Genomic DNA, 17,733 nt, shown 5'->3' with positions numbered 1-17,733 from the left:
AAGTTGTTTCACAAGCAAGTGAACTCTGGATCCATTTTCACAAGGAAGACAAACCCCCACCACCAAGATACCAAAAAAAACCCCAATCAGTTCAATTTTATTAGGAATGTCAAGATAACAGACCTATGGAATACATTTTAATTTAATGTTTGTCTTTGTTAGCTGATATAAGAGGCCAAACTGAGCACTAGCGAAGGGAGTCCATTAGAAACAAGGAGCTCCATACGAGCAGACACAGTAAAACTCTTTCCTGTCTATATTTTACCTAGAGCTAACATATAGCATGGATTCTGTAATGTACAAAGAATTTTCAAGAATATTGCTGCAACTCACTATCCTTCCACTTTCCTGTGTAAAATGTGGTTAAAATGGGCCAAAGGATTCAAAAGCTGCTCAGAAGAGACAACAAAGAGACAGAGATGCACAAAGTCAGGATATGAATTTGTTTTCTGAAGCAGTAACAATAAAAAAAGAGAAGGAACGATCTGGGACAGCAGTTCAAACAGTATGACATAAATATCATCTGAAAGTGGTATGCGAATGGCATCTGAACAGGCAAAAGACATTCATGCATGCCACTGAGACTACATTTGTAAAAGCCTTGTGTAGAGTATAGTCAAGCTAAAACAAACCACAAGGACCTAATTCATCATAACTATCATGGCAAGAGCCTCTTCCCCAGCACAGTGTGCTCTGACCACCCTACCTGCACTGGAACGACTTAAGGAGAACTCTACCATACCTTGGCAAGGACCTTCGTGGTATCCAAGTTTCCTTAAGAGTCACACCAAAATTGTGCCGTTGTTACTTCAGCCATGTAAGGAAAAAAGCTCCACACTTCTAGAAAGAAAACATAGCTCAGGAAGGTATCATTGAAAGGAGAAACTCTGCATTTGAACTGAAGAAACGATAACAAGCATTACAGCCTGAAAAGTGTGGGAACACAGAGAAGGGAGAGCAGTACACACCTCTGCCTAGGTCAGTCCATAGCTCTCTTCATAGATGTCCAAGAGAACTCAATGCAGAGAAAGCTATTAGTAAAAAATATTATTACTTAATATTTACGTAGCACTTTCCACCTGGCAATTTTTAAGCAATCAATACATTAAGTATTTTACCAAGAAAAATAAAAACATACACTGGCATTCTGTGTGATCAGTAGCTTACGCTTTCAAAGGAAAACAAGTCTATTTTATCTTTATTAGAATTAAACTTTAAGGCCTGAATTTACTATACATTATTTACTGTTACATTTTAAATTGGCAGCGAGGTAATCAGTCAGGTCATTAGCTCCAAAATGCGTTTAACAGTGCATTTTGCTAAGTTCCCATATTAAGAAAACCACAGAAAAACCTGGAGATGTTAACATCTTTTTTATCATTGGTTAAGAACTAACAAGTTAGGGCACTGTAATTGTTGCCTTTTTTTTTTTTTTTAAATCCTCCTGAAAAATATCCTACCTGCCAGCTTTGCCACCCTGGACTATTCTCATGCTGATGATGCCCAGTTAATGATTCTCCCTTATTTCAATTTGTCTTTTGAGATCTTTCTTAAATCATTTCCAGCTCCAACAGGGCTTCCTTTTTGTGGGTAGCAGCACATGTCAGCTTGGCACAGCTTTCCTTTTACACAAGTGCAAGATGTTTCCTTGTGTTAATACAGGAAGCTATCAAAGACATACTGTGGCTGGATATAAAAGCAGATTCCATAGCACTGGCCATCATTAGCATTTCTAGCCACCAACATTATGCTGATCTGCAAATAACTCTATTGGGACTATGATTTCAAAAATACAGTTCACATGCTCACTGTGACAGAGCAATTCCTGTATTTCAGATACGTGGTCTCTCTCTCTCTCATGGCCTGCAGGATGAGGGGGCAGCACACCAATTTTTCTTGCTGGTGAATTCAAACAAGAATCTGCTCTTTATGAGACACAATGCAAGCACAGGCAAATATGATTGCTGCATCCACTCAGTTCTGGTTTTTTTTTTAACACATAAAATGGGTACACAAATTTAAGTGACATTCAAACTCCTGGCAAGTACCCAACCCACTCCACTGGTAACAGAGATGTTGGGCATTTTTGAGTTGGGACATCATGGCAGTGAATCACTGAAAAAAAATCAATGATTCATCCTGTCTTCTTTTCTCCCTTAGCAGTAGGGAGATGGATTTTCAGAGAGGGATAAACTTTCTATTGTCTGAGGTACTGAACATTGAGCAAGTTTGGATATAAGAAAAAGGTAGATGGTTAATCCAAGTAACTCTAGCAGCTCTTTAATATGACATCTTGCTTTTGTGACTTCTTTATTAATCTTAACTGTTAGAAATAAAAACAAGTTATATTGTGTGAGAGCATCTCGTGATTACTATATGTGCTCCCACAAATACAGTGGATACTTTATTTTTCCTTGAAGTTTCCCTTGCAGTTTCATATTTCCTCTATGTTCCATTTGCATCTGGTGTTCTCAGATAACTTACACAGCCAGGAATTAAATAATATCTCAAAAATCAAAAGCAGAATTATGAGGCTCAATAGATCAGTAGTAAGTACAGTAAACACTTGACAAAAATACGGAGACAACTGGGGTCTGGAACCAGTCCCATTTTTAACACCGCTAAAGCGTCTGTCTAATTAGGTTCATTTTTTGACAAACAAGAGTGGGATTAGATCAGCATTACAGTTATAGCAGCCACATGACAGAACCTAGACAATTTTGTCAATTTTTAGTCCTATACTGGCCTCTCATTTACAAAGCTCATGGGAGACTACACTACTTCCTCATGAGTATGAATCATCACGTTTACCCACATGTCAGAGTTAACCTACAGCGAAACTGCCATCTTTATAAATACTTCACAACATTTCAAAAATGGCATTCTGTCTGGGAGAAGGAGAGCAAGATCACAGCCCATTTATTCTCCCTCTTTTTTTCCTGGAGGGGAGAAGGGCCAAGTGAAATTCTGTATTTCAGATAACAGAGACACCATTCCTAACATATTGCAATGTCATATACTGAAAACATGGTCGGTAAACAACAACTGTAAGCCCCTACTTGTTCATATGACAAATATTTCACTGAAAAATGGAGCAACATCAAAAAGCTAGAAAACAAATGGTCATTCTCTGTCAACATTGCAGCTGGTATTCACGCAGGTTTAGATGAATCCATGAGACACTTCTCCAGAGCTTATCCCAGGTGTCAGTTCAGCAAGAAATCTGGCTCCCGATAACCAAAGAGTTTAAAATCACCTTCAAATCGTGCATAGAGGCGTCTTATGTCTCTCTTGCTAATTCCTGAAAAATACCGCTCTACTTTTGTTCTGTTGTACACTGTTATGCCTGGTGGAATGGTGGGGTATGATACCAGGTGGTCTATGCCGGCTGCTTTCAAGATATACGGAGCATCGTCCTCCAGGGTTTCATGGTGTCCAATCACACTGTAAGTGATTTCACAGGGAGCGCAAAGTTCCACATATGTTACCCAATGAATGATGTGGTCACCAAACTGAACATCCAACCATCGGTGATTGGGATCACCGAGGTAGCGCACAAAATCCTCAAACTGCAGCCCTTTGGTCTCTGTGCGGTTCTTTCTGTACTTACGAATGATGCCGGGAGCAATTTCATGCCGGTACCAAGGTTCAAACCGAGGATTGTGCACAAACTTGTCTTTAAATGCAGAAATAAGTCTTTCAAATGGATCTCTAACAATAAAAAACTTGAAGTATAAATTCAGTCTAAACAGAGGAAGAAAAAAAAGAAATTAAATAATTAAGGAACATGTTTAGCTAAGTGTTTAAATTCTTTTTAGCATATACTTACAAAACATACATAAACTGACCACACAAATGTCAATGTGAATCCTACACTACTGGGATAGTCTAGTAATATTATAATTAATAGGACTAGAAATACAATTTGTGTCTTCTTACTAGCAGTTTTTGTATACGGTACAAAGAGGAAATAGTTTATCCTAGTTTTCACATTTTATTCAACTGGAGGAGATTAGCTTATCTCAGAACATAAACAGGAGATAAAAGATGCTGAAAGCTCCAAATCAAAGGTATTTTTAATGCCATGTGATTAAGCTCAAAAAGCAAAATACATAAAGACAAGGGGAAAAGTCCCTTGGTGCAGCTAAATGCATACAGAGGGCTGCATTTTTCACTGGCAGGCAATAAGAGAAATTGCTGCTTAAGTAAAAAAAAAAATCTACCATTTTATTTACTGTTTTGTCATGCTTTCAGTAATGGCTGACAACATCACTGAAACATGAGACTACAGTTTTCAACAGAATTTCACATTATTATTGTGATACTGTAATATGTAATATTCTGTAGTCAGAGATTAAAATAAATTGAAAACAAAGTTTATCTCAGTAAATAGCCAAAAAAGGAGATTGAGAGCCCAGCCCTCACTGAAATAAGTGGATGGACTCTTTTCAGCCTCTACAAGCACTTAAATCAGTCTTCAGGTTCTCCTGACTTACTCCTAGCCAGGCAGGGCTAGAGGTTAGTAAACTAGATCAACAAATCCACACCATCTCCTCTCTGTACACTTAAATTCTCTGATAAATTCAGAATTCCCAACCAATCCCATGTTATGCATCTCCAGCACAGCTTCTGTCATAAGCTGAATGCAACAACCCAAATCATAATGGCATTCAACTTTAAATATCCTAACTATGGCTCATCCTGCAGATGAACAGGGCTATTCACAGGGAGGGAGAACACATCCACGTTCTCAAGAACTTAGTGTCAATATCTTCTCTTGCACAGTATCAACACAAGTGACTCCAATTCCACAGGTACTGCTGTGATAAATGTATTTGTGCCACTGCATGCAACAAACCTTGCACTGAGCTCTACTGGCAGCTGACACATGTATAAGGGGCTGACTCTTCAAAATGGCTTAATACACACAAACCCCCTGTAAGCACATATTTACAAGTGTCCACTGCCATCTTATGTCCTGTTCTCTCCATGTTGCCACCCCTCACAGGGATTACATATGGCATAGGCTCTAGTAGAGATGAGAGCAGAGAGAGTTAAAAATCTAGCCAAAGTAATGTAGAATGTTCTACTGCAGAGTATTTTTTCGGCTCTCAAATTAACTAGAAGCATCCAAACAGGAAGACAAAGTGGTTCAGCTGAACAGACTACTCTCAGGCTAAGAAGTACTAACGTTTCAAATCTAATTAGTTCAATCCCGGTAAGTCTGCCTGCAGTGACAATCTTGCCTGTAAGCAGTAATCATCCAAGGCATCATCCATCCTTATCATCCAAGGCATCAGGATGGACCTTCCAACTAAACCTTCCCTTCTGAAAGCCAACTATCTAACAATTACGAATGCTTTGAACTATGGAAACCCTATATGCAGAGGGAGTTGGTTGGCTCACCTATCTGTATCACAAATTACACTGGTGTTCTCTTTGAAAGCCAGGAGAAAAGTAGACACAGCAACATCTGTGAGGATAATGGAATAGTGCTATAATACAACTGGTGGAGCAGAAATCCTACTGTCCTCAATTCCAGATGGAGACTTCAGCTGTACCCCTGACTGCTCGTACCACCACTGACTCCAAACTCTGCCCACACCCATTGGAAGCCACCACTTACCGTTTTTTAATTTCAGAGTCACTGAAAGAGGACAAACGTGGAAGGCCATTCTTCTCATGATCATGTACAATATTTTCTGGGATCTCTTCTATGGAAGAAAATGCCCCTAGACAAACCAAATCAGAGAGCAAGTTATTCTTTCAAGGGAAGAAACAGTGAGTAAAAGCAAGCGTGTGTGCCTTTGGCCGACACATTTATGTCTTTCTCTTTTCTGTATTCTTACCATTTACAGTTACTATGTGTAAAGCTGTTAAATTATGAGAGATTCTGACTGCAAAGCTAGAACCTGTTAAAATTCTTTAGGGTATGTGACATCAAGATCCAAGACCACATCTGCATTTCCCCATCCTGAACCTCCAAATAACTACTTATGTATTTGGATGTAAATTACTCCCCCTCAAGTATCAGTCCTGCCTGCTGAAACCACCCAAAGAGGAGAAAGTTGGGTCAACTGCAGCAGTAGCCTTCATCAGCAGATACTGGTACACTGGCAGCTTAAGGCAGAAGAGACAAGTGTTTATATAGAAACAATTTTCTATCATTATCTGACGTGACTGAACTAGGAAGCCCAAGGTGAAAAGTTCCCTGCTGTTAAGACATGAGTTATCCTCCACTCAGTGTAGCAAATACATCCCTGCCCCTCCTGAGGCATTCTTCGCATGTTATCTCTGACATGCTGGTAAGAGTAGGTACTTCTAATGCACCCACATAATTCCATATTTAGTACTTTCTTTGTGTGTGGCTTTCATAGGTATTATGACATATGCATGCACATAGATATAGGCATATTTCTGCTCAAGTTTTACCTCCCATCCCTATATCAAAGATGAAACTAATATTGAAGTTTTTAAACACATACTCCTTGCTACAAAGGTCTTGCTGAGGGACACAGTTCATTTGCCAATTTGTGACTGTTTCCTTCTCTCTGGGTGCACAAACTAGTTCACATAAGGTACAGAAAACAAAAACTCAAGTGCAGAGCTGGCTGTTTGCAGGGCGCTTCTAACAAGAAAGCTGGGTTTACAATGTTCAGGTTTTGCCTAGATCTTGGAAAATTATGCCACCTGCAAAACAACAGGAGGACATCAACTGACGCAAATATCTGTAGCAAATTCACTGCCCTGGTCCACAGACAGGCAAGATGGTCTCATGTCAAACAAGGGTGTGTTAAATATGATCATGTTAAGTTTACATATACAGATAGTGGTACAGCACAAAACCCTGAGGAAATGTGTTATTTTTATTGGCATACCAGGCTACTAGAAGAGGATGGTAGGCTACATGTAGACAGGCAGTGTTCACCTTGTAGATAATTTTTCAAACACACTAGTCCCTTTACTCCTTTTTTTACAGTCTTTTATAACATACCTTTGTTGACCAAACTGTTGCCTTCATAATTCTTACAATGGTTCACTGATAGAACATACACAAGATTTCATCCGTACAGACTAATGGCAGTTGCCAAGTTTTAAGTAGCTTTCCTCATGGCTAAAAAACTCTAATTAAAGTCAGTGGCCTTTAGTAGAAATTTCTTATTATTGTTAATTAGGAATTATGACACCTTGTAATACTTTCAAATTTTATAAATTAGTGCCACCCCTTCAAAGATAAGAAACCTGCCTACCACATGCATGTGGGTACTCCATCATGACTCAAATCCCTTTTGGGCCAAGTAATAACAATATTTATTTTCACAGAAAGAACAGGTCTATCTTATTTTAAAGGGATGTTTTGAAAGGACTAGAAGCAACTGTGATGAATGACAGGCTGAAATTGAATATCAGTGTACAGAAATGCAGAAAGAATCCATTTTTGTGTTGCTCCAATTAGACCAATTCTGTTCTCTCTTCCTCCTCCTCAAAGAAACCCACACACCCACAGCAGAGTAGATACCATTTAAAACAATCAAGACTTTTTTCCACTGAGTGTTGCCCACTTTTGGCGTCTGACAAAACAGGATCTTGTGCTTGTCACACACAAATATTCGGTCCAAGACGAATTTGGAAACTGCAGTGTGAGAAAGATCTCTCAATGCAGTGTCTCTGCAGATGTTCCTGAGAAGCTCAAGTCTTTCCATATGAACCAGGGGCTGGCGGATCAGATTTCCAGAAAAAGCTTTTCCAGTTGGCTTTATGAAATGCAGAAGGGAAAGAAAAAACAAAAGCGAAAGAATTTAGTTTTCAGATCAAATTCTAAAAAGCCCCAAGTAGCACACCCTAATGACCCCCAGATTCACAATTAAAACAGTGCTATGTATTAACTAAAGGAGCCCACAGTTCTTCCTCTCCTGCTGTTGGTTCTGTACTTGTTGGTTCATATCTTAACTCATTAGGTAGTAGGATACAGTAGTAAGAGCTTTTCCATACAATAATTTAAGTCTGCTGCAGAGCAGGAGGGTCTTATCTGTGTGCACAAAACATGCCTTGACCAAATACTGGAACTCCAACAAAGCTTCAACAGCCCCAAGGAAAGCTTCTGAGGAGTTGGGGACAGGAATTTCAACATAAATTATGCTTTAAACTTTGAGGAGTTGGGGCTGACTCATGGTGTGATTCTTGGGGATGCCCTGTGCAGGGCTAAGAGTTGGACTCGGTGAACCTTGTGGGTCCCTTCCAACTCAGAATATTCTGTGATTCTGTGACCCATGTGTCTGGAAAAGAATTTAGGATAAAAGTTCTGTGTTGTTTTCTAGCACCTGTAGGTATTCAGTGTTTCCATTTATCCAAGTTGAAATAAAATTAAGTGGACAATGAGCATCAGTGCTTACTGTGGCAAATAAAATAAGTAGGCAGGATACCTCTCCCCAAAGATGAATGAACTGTTTCACATGTCTCATTTTTCTGAGACTAAGACAGGAACCACAACCACCTCTTGCTGCACAATTAATGGGGAGAGAGGAAAAAGAAGATTCTCTGATTAAGAGGTGATGGGAAATCTTAAATTTCTACTGACAAATTTTCACCCTTCCACTAACTGATTTACATAGTTGGCAATCCCCAATATCAATACAGACTAGAGGATGAACTGATTGAGGGCATCCTTGTTGAGAAGGACTTGGGGATACTGATGAACGAGAAATTGGATACGTGCTGGCACTGCATACTTGCAACCTGGAAAGACAAACGCATCCCAAACCACATAAAAAAGCAGTGTGGCCATCAGGTCAAAGGAGATGATTCTCTCCCTCTGCTCTACTCTACTGCCACCTGGAGTACTGCATCCAGCCCTGGGGCCCCAACACAGGAAAGACATACACCTGTTAGAAAAGGCCCAGAGGACGGCCATGAAGATGGTCAGAGGGACAGAGCACCTCTCCTGTGAAGACAGGCTGTGAGAACTGGGGTTGTTCAGCCTGGAGAAAAGAAGGCTCCAGGGAAACCTCACTGCAGCCTTTCAGTGCTTACAAAGGGTTTATAAGAAAGATAAAGAGATACTTTTTTCCAGACCTTTAGTGACAGGACAAGGGATAATGGTTTACAACTAAAAGAAGATAGGTTTAGATTAGACATTTAGAAATTTTTTCCTACAAGGGGGAAGCATTGGAACAGGTTGCTCAGAGAACCTGTGGATGCCTCATCCGTGGAAGTGTTCAAGGCCAGGCTGGATGGGGCTTTGAGCAGCCTGGTCTAGTGAAAGGTGTCCCTGCCCATGGCAGGGGTGTTGGGACTATATGGTTTTCAAAGGTCCCTTCCAACCCAAACCATTCTGTGATTCTATAATTTTAGGCAGTGTCCAAGCTATAGATGGAAAAGAAATGATTTTGCTTTTTGTCCCAATACTCCTTAAGGAAAAAATAATCTCATTCTACTTTTTTGTTTGTCACTCTTCTCCAAGATTGTAATCTGAACAGTTTGTCAGATTGTTTATCTTTCAAAACAATTCCTTTTGCATGCAACTAGAATTAATGCTGTTACTCTACATTTCATGCTGCCAGGAATTCAAGAGGGAATAGTTTTAGATCCAGGAACCTTATTATCCTCTTCCATACAAGTAAAGGAAGATATTAAAATTGACTACACAGATCTGCCAGCCTTCCACTGAACAAAGTGTTTTTTCCAAACCTAAATTTCATGGGTTTTACATATGAAAACAAAAAGTGCCACATTTATATAGCTAACCTACCTCCTATGCTGCATCACAAAAATACTTTAAACATAAGATGACTTATGTCATTAAGGTACTAATGCAAAAAAAGTTGGATTTTGCCCACTGTGCAACTGGTCTCGAATTTACATTTGCATAAGGGATTTTCAGAGTTTCCTTGTCAATTAGCAAGTACTACTTTATTGCTGAAGGCACAGAACTATGCATCTAAAGGATCAACTTGTATTGATTACTATTGTGTTCACAATCTACTTTGGACAAAATGCTGAAATGGAAAGCACGAAGAGCATAAAACATGAAAAAGAAATAGAGACTGACAAAAAGAAAACAGAGATTTGGCAGAGGACTAAGAGAATAGACAAGATAAAGGCTTGCCCTCAACAACCACAAACCTGATGGTTATGGCAAGGCAGAATACAAGTAATCCAAAACTGGGCCATTATATTAAAAAAAAATGACAAAAAATTAACAAAAATTACTCTCCTGACTTGATAAAGGAGTACTGTAACAATTTTCTCCTAGAAATGGAAAGACGGTAAGTTGAATCATTCAGATGAAACAAACCAACAGGTTACCGAAACAAACTAGCTCTGTGAAGTTAAAATGAATTCTGTCGGCTCTATCTAAATAGAACAGTCTGAAAATAATTCATGTCTAGCAATTCATTTTAACAACAGGAAGTCCTTACTTAATCTGTTATTTTCACCTACTCTTTAATACATGTAACCCTTATCTCAACAGTATGCACCTGGAATTCTTCAGGCCAATGTTTTTCCTCCGGCACATGTACCTCCTCCACTTTTGTCACAGCTGTCAGGATCAATGACTCTTGCCTGACACCGTAGCCTAAAGAAGGAAGACAGATAAGAGCATTACAGAAGGTGAGGGGAAGGCAACTACTTCTGCTTTACCACTAACACAAATGAACATTACTTTCTGTATTAAGCTTACAAAACGTTAGGATTTGTTTCTACATGGAAAGGTATTGGACAACACACAAGACAGACTATGAATATTTTATAGGATGCACACAGCAGGAATTTTGGATGCAATTTCAGATGAGTTTTACCAAACATGCCCATTATCTTTTACTTGGGATCTTTTTCTTGTTTGTTTTTTTTTAAAACAAACTGTGCAGAGACATGGAAATCTTGAATTCAAATGTTACAGTTGACAGACAATTTGGTACAATTACATGGACTTGTGTGTAGCTTTTTATTTTTCAATAAACTTCCCAGAGCATGTCCAAATAAAAAACTTAATCTATAAGGTTTCTCTCTCCCTTATTATTAGTAGATAGGTTTCTTCTGCTGTAAACTCCTAAACTTATCAGAAGAAAAGTGTCATTAAGGACCACCTTTTATTTCTGTGGTGCTCTAAGTAAATACCTCTAACCAGCAATAAAGATCCCCTCTTCCCTTATTACTGGAATGATGGCCTTCCTTAGACAGTACCCTTAATAACAAACTTAGCTGATACTCTTGTTCTCTTTTAGTGATTTTAGGGCAGCTAATATTTTGAGACCAAATTAAAGCATGTAAGGCAAGAACCCTTTTCATCTTTTGCATACGGTATGGTACAGAAAAACTGAAAAATAACACAAGGCTGTAGCTTTAGTCTACACAGTGCAGAAAGATCAAAAATAATTTCAAGACGATTTCTCTTATTACAAAGCAATAAATTATTTCTCCCTGAAAATTTATGTACATCCACATTGGACTACTTTTCCCTTCATACATCTTCTTCAATGAATAATGTTTCTTCGTCTGCATCCACAGGGGCTTACTGTTTTATGGTTGAGAAAATATGTGTACTCCCTGTGTTCTCTACTTAAGGGAGTACTCTACTCTGCCTACACTGGATTTTAACAAAGGGCACGAATGGAGAAACAAGTTAGAATTGAAAGCAATGTAAGCATGCAGCCAATCAGATGCTGTAATTACTGTTGTGTGCAGACTTACTTCATGGTATTCTTTTGTAAAATAATTTGATTCAGTGGAAGAGCAGGTCAGGTATTTTTCATTATCATTGTGTAAAAGCATGCCTGCAGATGCTACTAGCGATGGACAGAACATTCCTCTTTCTCATTAAGAAGTTCCTATTGCTCATGCTACCCAAGACATCGGTAAAAGGCTTAAGCAAAAGAACACTGCTTCCTTGATCATCTGCCAGTTTTATTCTATCTGCTAAAAAAATACATCCAAATAAGGAAAATTTCTGACAAGCCATAGTTTATTAAGCCTGGAAGAGTTTCTCCAGGATTTGCCATCCTGTTTGGACTTCCTCCAAAATTCTGTTGGTATATTCAGAGTACATCCCTGTACAAGCACTGGTATCTCCAATACATACATACACTTAACCACACTCGCGCCTTTGCAGGGCAAGCTTGAGAGTTTATACATTTTCTGCTAGAGAACTATTCAAAAAGAGAGGAAGATTCAGTATAGAGAAAAAAAAAGAAAAATGGGCAAGCCAAGGTAATAAAAAGCAAGTAAATGCAGAGGGTATAATCTAATAATTTATTTTTTAAAAAATACATTTTAATCTTCTTGACAAATTCTGGAGGAAAGGACCACTCAACGAATAAGTGAACTGTGAAACAAGACTTGGTATAGAATGAAATACTGGAAGATACAACTACATAACATAAGGCCAGCTGATTTGCAGATGTGCTAGGGCTCAAAAACAGCTGGGTCCAAGGAAAGCTAAGTTAGCCTACAGTTCTCCTCTGTAAGACTTTCTGAACACATCTCCAAATAGAGGCATGCTGTTTATAAAGGTACACCTGATATATTTATCCAGTTACATAATATGTTATCAAGTTACTGAAACATGGCACCAGTGAGGTCAGTGCTTCAAAAATTACACATTTTTTCACATATCTTAGGAAGATGCAGAAACACAAATCTCTTAAGGCTGTCATATCATCACCTTCACCCAAAACTCTCTGTAGGATGACTTTGTAACAGCAGCTGCTTAGCAGACTGAAAACTATGCTGTGTGGTGTCATCAAATGGCTTAAATTCCTCATCAGCTTAATAACATCTGGGCTACTTAAGCTAAGCAAAAGCCCATAAGCTGTTTGCAAGTCAAACAGCAGAGGATAACACTGAATGCAAGAAGCAGGGCAGAGGTGGCTACACAGACTGCACTGCAAAGGAAATAAAACTTTCCACAAGTTTTACATAATACCTCAGTCACAAGACAAGCAGCCACCAAAGGACAGAAACTAATATCACGTGAAATGAACTCTTCAATACCTTGTGAGTCTCCTTTGAGTTTAAGCAGGTGATTGTGCTCTCTTGTTTTGCACGACATCTACCCCAGTAGATCGTGCTACTGAAACTAAATGTACTTGAAAAAGCTGACCTAAAAGACAGTACTTGCAAACATGATCCCTTCTGTTCTTAAACACCAAAGAAAAGACATGATAGTAGTTTTCCAGAATTATACCAAGAAAAGCAGGAACTGAATATCAGCCGTGTCACTTCTAGAAACTTAGATGTTCTGTTCTCAGTCCTACTGAAAAGTGGTAAACATGCTAAGAGCTGCTTTTCACAGAAAAGAGTATTTGTGTGAAACACTACTCAATTTTCTGTTTCGCATCAAAGTTGAACTTACCATCTGGGTCTTTAAAAGTCAACGTGATAAACTTGCTAGCAACCATGAACATGAATATCACCCAAAAGCATGCAGCTAGCAGCAGCCACTGGTGGTGCATGTTGTCAGGCATGAGCCATATAAAGTTGATGATTCCTGTTTGAAAGAGGAAAGATTGACACATTAATTATTTTTGTCCCAGTTTAGAAAAATACTTTCCATAACCAAAATGCAAAAACTCTAATGTGCATGTGTGTCATAAAACATAGCAGTAGATTTCACTTTTTACTTTTTGCCTATTCAGCTGGGTTTTCAACTAGTGTTAAGGCTGAGGCAGTGTAACCACCAGCTGCTATCAAAGGGAGGCTTCGCTCCTCCTTCACCCCTACATAGACATTCCCAGCTCCCTCCCTGTGCTGGCAATAGCACTGTCAATCTCTCTGGGGAGACATCAGCAAAACCCCTGATTTTTTTACAGCATAGTTTATGTTTCAGTTTAAGTAAGCAAGACAGGTCATTGTAGGAAAGGCAGGGAGAACGAAGAAAGCTGCGCTCTCAGTGCTAGATGTAACATTAACACCGTACTTGGTTATCCCAAGTCACCTCAGACATATAACACTAAGCACCATCCACGCAAATAAGAAAAAGGGTTTCCTTGCAGCAGTGCCTCCTACCTGTAGCTGCATCCCTGCAGGTAAGCCTCACAGACAGGACTTCCCCAGGACAGCAGGAAGAGTTACTCAAACAATTGAGACTGCAGATTTAATGTGCAAAGAAACCACCCACAGGAACTGACAGAATCCAAGCAGAGTGAAGATGCACAGTATTATGAATGCAGCGTCTACCCTGCCTCGCAGCTTTAAAGTCTGCTGTACTGCTCTAAACACTTCTATCCTGATTTTTCAAACTGTAACCCTAATAAATTATTTTTTTATTATTAGAAGTTAAGATTAAATATAAGGACATGACAAAAAAAGTCCCCAGCCATTAAGAGAAATGTATAATTTTAAGCTACATCTTTCACTGAATTTCCAGCTTCTGATGGGCAATACACACAGGGGCTGCCACCAAGTATCTGTGAAAGCTCCACTGCAAAAAAACTCCAACAACCCACAACAAAAACCTAACAGCACACATCATCACTTACATACCAAAATCTGAGACTTCTCAGGTTTGAATATTTATCCTGCAAAAATACAGCACCATTGTCTCTATTGTTGCTGGAGAGATGGACACCTGAGGGCCTGAACTCAGGTGCTGGAAAGTTAAAATGTAAGTGAATGCTTCTTTTTGAGGACACATGCAACACAACATCAAAACACTTAACCAAAGGGGATCTAATACAAAAAATCTCATACAATGACATCCTCACAACAATCCTGTGAGATTTGTGTTTGTAGCCTCAGGAAGAACAAAAATCCAAAATCACGCATGCAACTATCAATAGGATCAAACTCACTCCTAAAGTAGCCACATGCAATTTCAAAGAGAGTCATGTCTGCATGGTTTGTGATCACAATTTCTATACAGCCATTTGAGTGAATTACCAGGGAATAAGCCATATGCCCTCATTCCCATTTAAGATGCTAAAAATGTGCTGATTAATACTTCTAAGGAAATTTATATTAAGTTTTTCAGTCATATACCAGTATTCCACCTTCTTTGTTCCCACAAAGCTTCAATAACAGAAGTAAGCCTGGTTTTGACGTTGTTTCAGCATGTCCATCTGCAACATCAGTACTACTGCTACAGGTGCCAATCACTTTTCCAACTAGCTTTTGCCTTCCAGCAATGCAAATGTTTCCAGGAAGGGTTCTCACTGTAGCAGACAGAAGTGAAATGTCTTCAGGGTATGCTGAAAGCCTGTGCAGGCAGACAAGCAGATCAAAACAGATTTAGGACCAGAAGGATGTATGCAAAATGGGTAAGAAGAGGAAAAGAACAGAATATCACAAATTAAAAAAATCATAATTTTTAGCAAGGATGGTAGTGTTCAGGCTTAATTTTATTTTCTCAGCTTGGTTTTTGAAAGATCCTTTTTTTCCTCCTCTTTTATGGTTTCATTCTCCTATAAGCACCACACTTAGGTAAAAAGATGCATCAACTGTCTTAAAAAGATGCATCAACTGTCTTTTGGACAATTACAAGTGCTGTGACTTCCATGAAGACAACGTTTGTCATCGCCTGTTTTCTGATGCAATTCCCCAACTGCCAGTTGAGCGTGCATGAATTCCAGAGGACTGACCTGTTTCCAGCTAAGTAGTTCAAAAGTTATTCTCTATCTACCATTGCACTTGTACAAAACTTGCCCTAAGATTCATGCTGACAACCACTAGGTCTCAAAGGTCCTCATTTTTCAGTCTGCCATGACATCCACCATCTCCCACTTTAAGCACTGATATTTATCTTTCAGACGTAATGATCATTTGAAAAATTTTCTAACTCTCACAGATGAGGGAAATTTAGATCAGATATCAAGACACAAAAATGTAGTAATGACATTTTTGCTTTTTAGGTAGCTCTGCTAAGCCATGAGAACCATTCAACGCTCAAAAAACAACGGAACCTCAGTTCAAGGCAGCAGACTGACAGAAGCTTTAAGAGGACACTCTGCAGGAGGAAATTTCTTTCTAACCATCAGCTGTGGGCTTTTCAGACATATAATGAAAGGTCTGGGCCAGCCCTTTCTATCCAACTCAGTATATTTGTTCTGCATTAAGAAGGGTAGAAACAGCCTCCAACATTCATAGCATCCCTGCTAGTCTGCCCACTTTTATAATGGTGATGGATGCATACCATTCAGTAAGGCCTATTGATCTATATCCCCTTATGTAATTTATGTATTGGATTTCTAAGAAATTGCGTTAAATGACATGGGAAAAGCAATTAGCATACACAGGACTGTGTTGCCAGGTCCTGTGCTGTAGGGATAGAACATTTCAGCCAAAATCACCCAGAAGCATCTCCAGACTCAGAGAGCAGAAAGGATGTAGAATTGCATCACATCCATAACCACCACCACTATTACCCGTCAATATGTTCATGCTTAGAGGAAAATGTAAAGCAGCTTTGTCTGCTTTTTTTTTATGCACACAGCAACTCTGCAACCATACTTATCAAAGTAATAGTCTTGTCAGAGGATCTCTCATAATGTAACTACAATGGCTGGCACTGTTACTCACTTCCAGCATCCTACACTACATCTGTATCAGCAGCTTATCACCGATCTCAAGAAGCAGGACTATTCAAAATTATATATAGGAGTACCTCAACCATTACACTCACTTAAATGCAATGATCAGTTTTTTGGTTTTTTTTAAATAATGTGTTTACGTCTCCCTTTCTCTACCTTCTTTAATATTTTTATTGTTTTCACATACGGTAATTGCACTTCCTGCTTTATTCTGATATTACTGTATTTCTGTCACCTCTCCTATTACTTATTTTCTAGTGAATACATGTACAAGCTACTGTTTTTTCTCTATAACAGTTTCCTTCTGCTTCCAAAAGTGTCTGTTACTTCTTGTTGTCTAAAACATTTTTTTCTTTACAAGTAGAAGAAGCAAAAAATATGTTGAAGGTGTAGTCCATTTGCTCACAATGAAATATACAGTGAGTTTTCCAGTTACTCTTTCTCCCGCTTATTACAATTCTACACTTTTTAGGAGCACAAGATCCCCAAAACTCCTCTCTCCATCCATTCCTCTGTCCCTCCCTCTCAGGGCTACTTAGCACAAACTGTCACATAACCCTCAGGTTAGCCAGATGCCAGTTTTGCAAGAGAAAAAAATGGGACCGCAAACACAAACAAGAACCAAAGATCAAGGCACAGAGTTGCAGGCTTGACCCACGGCTCACGAGTAACCTGCTACCTCAAATAAACACTCGTACTTTGCCAAAGACTGCTGTCTCCATGGGAATGATGGGATAAAGTGCAGAACAATTAACATTAAAACTCGGTGCACGGTCTCTGCTCTGCAGCTTGTGCTGCTTGGACTGGGGCTCCTTGGCAGGACAGTGCCTGGGGGAATCATGACTGGCAGCAGCATGCCAGTAGTCCCAAACTCCCCACTCTTTGCCCATCTGCACGTGATTAATGATGTCCTTTCAAATGGAACTGGTAATAAAGGCCAAACAACAGCTAGCTGGGATAACAAATCCATTTTCATCAATGTCTCCTATGTGTTATCTTAGAGGTGAGAGATCTGGCCAATTTATTACACTTTAAAAAAATCTTGGATCAAAATCTGTCACACAGGCTCCTTGGGCAAGTTGTGTGGTGCAACTAAACAATGTTACATTATACCAGGCCTTTCTGGAAACTGGTATTTTCCTAAGGTTTTTCTCCTCCCGACGGCACGAACAGGCCCGTGGCTCTGCTCTTCCAGCTCCTGCTGGAGAGG

The 17,733-nt window shown here is 39.2% G+C and overlaps 1 protein-coding gene across 4 annotated transcripts; it reads right to left on the bottom strand.

Moving 5' to 3' along the window:
• Window positions 1-420: 420 nt before the first annotated feature.
• CHST10 (carbohydrate sulfotransferase 10) lies at window positions 421-15,196 on the bottom strand. Of its 4 annotated transcripts, none has more exons than XR_001922149.3 (7): window positions 14,977-15,105; window positions 13,352-13,486; window positions 10,479-10,576; window positions 7,520-7,754; window positions 5,627-5,732; window positions 969-3,744; window positions 421-840 (listed from the first exon to the last, which is right to left on the bottom strand). XR_001922149.3 is itself a non-coding variant. In XM_018084264.3 (6 exons), the coding sequence occupies exons 2-6, from the start codon at window positions 13,461-13,463 to the stop codon at window positions 3,207-3,209; spliced, it is 1,089 nt and encodes a 362-aa protein (XP_017939753.1). In that variant the 5' UTR covers window positions 13,464-13,486; window positions 14,988-15,196; the 3' UTR covers window positions 421-3,206. The 4 variants fall into 4 exon arrangements, 2 of the variants coding, with proteins under 2 accessions (XP_017939753.1, XP_017939751.1); XR_001922150.3 differs by having other exon boundaries at window positions 421-837; XM_018084264.3 differs by having other exon boundaries at window positions 421-3,744; window positions 14,988-15,196.
• Window positions 15,197-17,733: the final 2,537 nt, after the last annotated feature.

This window comes from Manacus vitellinus, unplaced genomic scaffold (genome assembly GCF_001715985.3).
Source record: "Manacus vitellinus isolate BGI_N305 unplaced genomic scaffold, ASM171598v3 scaffold_7_pilon, whole genome shotgun sequence".
NCBI lineage: Eukaryota > Metazoa > Chordata > Aves > Passeriformes > Pipridae > Manacus > Manacus vitellinus.
Note: the sequence above shows the minus strand (reverse complement) of the source record. Positions and strands in the feature narration are given on the sequence as shown.

Excerpts from the sequence above, each read along its gene's own strand:
- CHST10 (XM_018084264.3), bottom strand. The coding sequence starts at position 13,463 with ATGCCTGACAACATGCACCACCAGTGGCTGCTGCTAGCTGCATGCTTT. Across the intron at positions 10,577-13,351 it reads GACTTTTAAAGACCCAGATG|GCTACGGTGTCAGGCAAGAG; the intron begins GTAAGTTCAACT and ends TTCCTTCTTTAG. Across the intron at positions 5,733-7,519 it reads AGTCTTGATTGTTTTAAATG|GGGCATTTTCTTCCATAGAA; the intron begins GTATCTACTCTG and ends TGGTTTGTCTAG.